Source organism: Lactuca sativa, chromosome 4, assembly GCF_002870075.4.
Source record: "Lactuca sativa cultivar Salinas chromosome 4, Lsat_Salinas_v11, whole genome shotgun sequence".
Lineage (NCBI taxonomy): Eukaryota > Viridiplantae > Streptophyta > Magnoliopsida > Asterales > Asteraceae > Lactuca > Lactuca sativa.
Window position 1 is genome coordinate 307541507 of NC_056626.2, and position 7451 is coordinate 307548957.

General features: G+C 35.2%; 1 protein-coding gene across 1 annotated transcript; it reads right to left on the reverse strand.

The window, feature by feature from the left end:
* Window positions 1-3153: 3153 nt before the first annotated feature.
* On the reverse strand, window positions 3154-6151 carry LOC111891372 (ankyrin repeat domain-containing protein, chloroplastic). The gene is made up of 7 exons (XM_023887417.2): window positions 5304-6151; window positions 5107-5183; window positions 4886-4984; window positions 4658-4756; window positions 4456-4554; window positions 4116-4214; window positions 3154-3748 (listed from the first exon to the last, which is right to left on the reverse strand). Exons 1-7 carry the CDS (start codon window positions 6049-6051, stop codon window positions 3629-3631), a joined length of 1341 nt encoding a protein of 446 aa, XP_023743185.1. The 5' UTR covers window positions 6052-6151; the 3' UTR covers window positions 3154-3628.
* Window positions 6152-7451: the final 1300 nt, after the last annotated feature.

Here is a 7451-nt window from a genome sequence, read left to right on the forward strand (position 1 = left end):
TTTTAAAGTGAGCACTCGTGATTACACCTTAAAAAAATCTAAAAAAAAAATACAAATCATAAAATCCATTGATATTCAATAAATATTATAGTTCAATACATATCGATTGAAGGCAAACGGGCAACAAACTACGCCGCTAGCCCTTTCTGGATGACAAAACCAATTCTTTTGAAAACAACATTTGTGGATCCAAGAGATATGACATTAGAATGCATGACCTGTTGGACTCTATTAAGGAGCTCCACCGCCTCTGGTGCGAGAAAACCAAATGTATCGAATGCAAAAGGAACAAACACATGTTGATTTTCTCTACATGCATTCTCGTGCTTAACCACTTTGCACGCAACGGCTTTCAAAGCGGCATGCCCAGCTGTGAAACCCCCGCTCCCCAAACCAACGAGAGGAGAGACCCCAGTAAGATCCACGCACGCATGTTTCCCTCCTATCCATCCAAAGACCAAAATGCCAGCCGGTCTAAGTGTAGACCTGCCATCCTGCGGGTCCGTCAAAAAGTTCACTGGCGCTTCCTTCTTCACAGAAATACCAGCACGCCGACAAGCATCAAAGAGAACATCCCGAACCGCATCATGTCTATACTTGAAACCAGGGAGCTCTCTACAATGAACCGCGTGTTCCCCAAAGGTATCCAAACATGTCTTGCAACAAACTGGGCATATCTCGTCAATTGGGAATATGAGAATCATGAGGCAGTAACGAAGGATAGTTCGGTACTCCACAAGAGACATATGCTGGCCAAGACCATCAATAGGTATAGTTAGCAGAAAATCCTGAGCATGAGGCGCCCGCAGACACTCAAAGACTGTTTTCTGTCTGACAGTCATGTAGAAGTCGACTTCCATATCTTGGACGATTTTGCTAAAAATGGCACACGTCAAAGCTTTTGGGGATTTAGGGGGTGGTGACCTTATTAGTGAAACCGCTACAGTCAAATCTCGGAATCGTATCGCGAAGACGAGTCATAGCACATAGGTAATCCGAGTCCATACCACATATGTCACTGTCACGTAAGATGTGGTCTTTATGATCGATGATTCAATTTTAATGATGCAAAAAAAATTCAATTTTTTTTCTCCCGCATATAATACTATGCTCGATTTTATGATTTGTATTTTTTAAGATTTTTTTTTCAATTTTATTAAAATGTCCTCACGAGTCCTCACCGAAAAGAGAGTGCTCACCGGAACCAGACCCTATATATATATATATATATATATATATATATATATATATATATATATATATATATATATATATATATATATATATATATATATATATATATATATATATATATATATATATATATAAACGGACGCAAATAAATATACAATATTATTATTTTGTTCCACTTAGTTCCCCTCACCAAACAGGGCCTAAATGAATGAAAAAACTTTTTCATGTTCGTTCGTTTATTTGAATAAAAGAGCACAAACAAACTTCTCATTTAATGGTTCATTAGCCGTAAATTAACAAACATATTTGAATGACTTGGTCTATTTTTAATGTCAACCAGACATGACTACGGGTTGTAAGAATTAGGGATGAGCATATGGACCAGGAACCGGTACCGGAACCGGAACCGGAACTGGTCGGGCTGAGATCAGAACGTTATTTTTGTGGATTTTTTGAACCAGGAGCCGGTAGGTAGGGGTGCAAACGAGCCGAGCCGAGCCCAAGCCTGACCAGGCTCGGCTCGGGCTCGTTTAAGTTATATGCGGCTCGAGCTCGATCTCGGCTCGATTCGAGCTTTCTTGTACTGAGCTCGGCTCGAGCTCGTAAATAATTATTCATGCTTGGCTCGAGCTCAGGCTCGACTCGTGTTTTATCTGACGTGCCTAAATAAGCTTAAGCTCGGCTCGAGCTCGTTAAGAAGCTCGTTTACTAATACCCCAAATCCGTAATTCCTCTAATATATTTTTATTTTAATATATATAAACAATAATAAATTATATTATGTAAAGGCTCGTTTAGGCTCGCGAGCCTAATTGAGCTTAATGACATAGGCTCGAGCTCGAGCTCGTTTAATAAATGAGCTTAATATTAAGCTCGAGCTCGTTTAAAACCGATTTCGAGTCGAGCTTTTAACGATCCGATCCCAAGTAGCTTGGCTCGTTTGCACCCCTACCGGTAGGAACCGGAACCGGCAAAAACCGAAACCGTATGATGCTATTTTTAGAGGACCGGTCTCAACATTTGAAGACACAACAAGAACAGGTAGAACCGCCGGGCCGGTTCGGTTCTTGCTTTTGGCTAAAGCCGATTCCCGGGTCGGGTCCGGTTCCAGCCGGTTCGGTCCTTTTGCTCATCCCTAGTAAGAATTCATTCCATTACGTAGCTCATTATCCCTAAATAAATAAGAAATCACCTTCACAAACCGAAATTTTCGATTTCTTATTACCCAACACTATATATATATATATATATATATATATATATATATATATATATATATATATATATATATATATATATATATATATATATATATATATATTTTAAAAACCAGTTTTTTAGTTGAACCGGTATGCTTACCAATTTCCGGTTTAACCGGTTCGACCATCGGGTCAACCGGTTTCTATAATTTTTATCTTTTTCCTTATTTTCCTACACATAAATACATATACAAATCATGAATTTGACGTTTACTAGTTCAAACATTAGAAATATACATAAAAATAAGTTGTAGATCAATCCAAATACATTACAATAACACATAATCATAAGTTTGAGTGTTTTACGTCAATCCATATATGTCAAAAAGAAAATTAAGCATAATACCAAAACAAAATATAGTTTTAGAGAGAAGTAAATACATTTAAAAAAATTACCAAAGTTTTTATTCAAATGGTTCTTTCCGTGTGTTTTTATTCATTTTAACCGGTTCAACCGGTTTATTTTGGGAGGCTCAACCGGGTTTTTCTAAAAACCGGTCGGTTCAATCCGGTTTAGAAATCGACATAAAACCGGTGATTGTTGAACCGTTCTTTTCTCCGGTTCTCGGTCCAACCGGCCGGTTCAAACCGGTTTTTAAAACATTATATATATATTATCACTTCCTTCCCATAACAACAATCTTATCTAACAGAGTTGCTCTATTAGCAACGTTATCAATTAAATTTGTAGCCCGACACATGTTTTGAACAGCAATATTTATAATGTATGTAGAATTAATAATGTATTATTGTAAATATTATACCTGACCGGAACTAAACATGACATGGCAAACATTCCAAGTCTATTTTCGATGATAGGGGCATTCACATCTTTTGCACAGACACAGATTGAGAGCAAGTTCATGTCCCACCTTTCGAACAAGACTTATGCACAACAAGGCCACTTGTCTTCTCTTGTCCTACATAAGAAGTCAACTCAAAGCTTGGAGAACAAAAAAAAAATGAAAACTTGTACATGTTATTCATGTGTCTTAGCTACAAACTAATCCATATATGTCTATAATTCCTATCCTACCCCTGGCATTGTGTGGCTCGGGCATCCAGCAAGTTTGTTCAACGGTCAACGGTCAACCAATCGAAGTTATGATGATGATGATGATGATGATGATGATGATGATGATGATAGCCAAACAAAGCATGATGGAAGTAGATTGCTATTCCATGAGTTCAACATATTTACGTGGTTTGGGTGGCAGTTTTAGTAGCCTTATCAACTCATATGTTCGTGTGTCTCTTCCACTATAAAGGCAAAGATCCACTGGGGTCAACCCTTCCTATATACACCATCACAAAAACTACATTTTAGATATTTTTTTTACTAAAATGAACTTAATAAAACAATACTTAATCAGTTGTTTCTTTTTATCTTAATGTAGGACAAATGACTTAAACTTTCCTTCATTTATTACAGCATCCCACTTTTATTTTGATTTTTAAAACTGTACTTTGAAAATTTTACCCAATTATAGGAATGTCATCCAAATGTAAAGCAATTTTTACTGCTATTGTCGAATGACAATGCTATAATAGGGTAGATTTTTCAAAGTATTAATGCCTTTAATAAGAAAAAAACTAAAAGAACTGTAATAAAAGAAAAATAACTAATAAGCAAAATATGAATCTTTAGGGTGGAGAGAGTACTTGGTTTTTGAGGGTCTTATCAGCTTTCTTGATCAACAAAAGCCTCACCACATCAGTTCTACGCAATTGGACAGCTAGATGCAGTGGGGCCCACCCGTACTAATTTAAACAAAATAAAAACATTCAAGATTTATAGGACTACTTTTTTTATGAAAAGGGCATTTACGTCTTTTGCACAGACGAACGATCAAGAAAAAATCTCAGCCCCACCTTTTTTGGTGGAACAAAAAATTACAGTTTGTCTCATTGACATCAGTCTCAGTCTAAACGCAGTATAACCTGTCATGTCATGTCATATGTAACAATCAGGGCTAAAGTAAATAATAATATTTCAACATACGTTGTCTTGGAGGTTTATATCCACATTATAAAGTAAAAGAATTTTTATCATTTGAGTTGATGCAGTGCGTACAGCATAATGCATAAGGGTAGCCCCATCCTGTTGTCATCATACCAAAAAGACCAAATTATTATTCATATATAATATATATAATATACAATTTCCTTCGATAAAAACATATTCATTTTAGGTTTATGCTTACTTTGTCACGAACAAATGGATTAGCTGAATTTCTCAATAGATAATTACAAATGGCATGCTTTTTGCCAAGTATTGCTTTGTGAAGTGCTGTGAGTCCCTCCTGCAAAAGAAAATTCACAAAAAGACGTAAATACCCTCCTTATCATCTCGTTATATCAAAAAGAGTCCTAGATAACTTGTTAAAAGTAATAAAAAAAAAAGGGGAAAAGGAAAAAGTCATCATTTTTACCTGATTGGGGACGTTGATATCTACGTTGTATTTCATCAAAGTGTCAACAAGGTAAAATTCTCCTGATGCAGCAAGAGTGTGTAAAGGTTGCCATTTCTCCTGTTTAAAGAATCATTTCCATTCGATTAAACTTGCAACAAATTCCTTTTCATATGTGCCATGAAAATTGCAATTTCTGAAAGTTTTCATGTTAAATTAGTATTATGTAACAAGAAGCTTACAGAGGTTGCAGTCGCCAAATCAGGAGTCCGCCTATTCATAAGGACTTTCTCCTCCTTTGAAAATAACTTACGAGGACCTAATCATGGTTACAATAACACAAATTCGTCTTCAACTCATGGAATTATATGTAAGAATTCAGCTTTATAGAAGTGAAATACTATTTGAGCCAATTTTAGTGGGAATGTTATAAAATTACCTTCTGGATCTTTGGCAGCTTCAGGATCATACATGCCGGAGTTCAAGTATCGTGAAATATCCTCCAAATTCCGGCCATACACGGCCATTTTAGGGTTCCTAGGGGTCACTCTAATGCCCCTGGTACCTTCACCCTCGTCAATTTCATCTTCGGTGTCATCACCTTCGTTCTTTTCCACCAAAAATTGAGGATTATCCAACACAACTGGCTTCAATTCCCTTAGTTTTGCAGCTTTGTACTCTTTCATACTCTCATACCCCATCGGTATAGGTTTTAACCCGTCTTTCCTCTTCTGTAATCTGCTCCCGAATTCCATTTCCTGGGCCATCTTTCTCCTCTCTTTCTTCGTGATATTAATCTCTGTCTGAACGTCTTTCCAGTTCGCTGGAACCAAATCCTCCGGTTGAACCACGATTTTAGTAACCCTTTTGGAGGGTTTGGGCGCTTCAAGCTGAATTTCGTTTTGAATGAAAGGGTCTTCGAATATGCCTTCTTCAAAAACCAAGCAGTCTCCGAGTACTTGTTCATCTTCTTCTTCTTCGTATCCTTCGTCGTCTCTGTTGACGTTGGTGTATGATTGTTGCTGGGGGTGGTGGCGGAGGGAGAATTGAGGGAATGATAAAGTGGGTTTACGGAAGAACAATGGTTGGGTTTTGTGGTGGGATTTACATAGGGAAGTAGAAGAGGTGGTTGGAAGGAGAGGGGAAATGGTGGTTTGCTGGTGGAGTTGGGGGTTTAACAAGAACATTGTTTGTCTCCGGTGCCGGCGGGAAGAGCCGGTGAAGGGGGAGTTTTCACTTATCTACTTCTATGTTTCGACACTTCGGCAAAACAATGCCAAAAGGAAGAGTTTGGTATTATATATATATATATATATATATATATATATATATATATATATATATATATATATATATATATATATATATATATATATATATATATATATATATATATATATATATATATATATATATATATATATATATATATATATATATATATATATATATATATATATATATATATATATATATATAGGTGGGTTCAATTGAAAAAATAAAAAAGGTTGAAAATAGGGGAATCAATTTAAACATAAAAAGATACGGTGACAAACTTATAAATATGTTAATAACTTTCAATCTCAAATACGTAACTATAGAGAATTCAATAACAGTTCGTTCATCATCAAAATTTCTCATCCAACATTCAACAATCATCCAGATTTCTTCAACTAAACCATCATCAATATCATCCAGTGTTAATCAATCATCGATATTCGTGGCTGGGAGGTTTGCCGTTTAAGACAGATTCGCAACCCAAATTCATCGATTTCTTTATTGAATACTCCGAATGTTCGTAGCTTGCAAGCATTTGTTAAACTTCATAACAGATTTGGAACTGGAATTTCCCAGATTCGCAAACGAAATCAGTTGGAATCGGAATTTCTTTGCTATTCATGAAATTAGAATCGGAGGTCTGGACTCGCAGTCACAGTCGACATTGAAGGACTCAGAATCGGTACTTACAGGTTCCCAATCAGATTTTCGGAAATCAAAATCAAAATGAGAAATCGATCAGACATAGGATGTCACATCTGAAGTCGAAATCAGAAGTATATGATGATTTGGAACTGATAGCTTGATGTTTTTAACATTTATAAAATAGTTAACTTGTATGCACTCCAACTGTTTGATGAAATGCATAAACTAAGTTACCATATTATATTCACATATGAATATGTTTTCTCACCTGAATCAGTATATGATTATTAACAACACAAAACAAATATGCAAGTCTGTATGTTATTCATATGTGAATAACATATGAAAATTATATATATTTGTCAAAATACCTTCTAATATTCATAAGTGAATATATTCACAAGTGAATATACCTTGTAATATTCATATGTGAATATACTATGTAATATTCATAAGTGAATATATCATCTAATATTCACAAGTGAATATACAATATAATATTCACATATGATATACCATGTAATATTATGTAATATTCACATATGAAATATCATTTAATATTAATAAGTGAATATACTATGTTAATATTCACAAGTGAATACATCGTCAAATATTTAAATATGAATATGGTATGTTTATTATATGTTATATTCATATATGAATG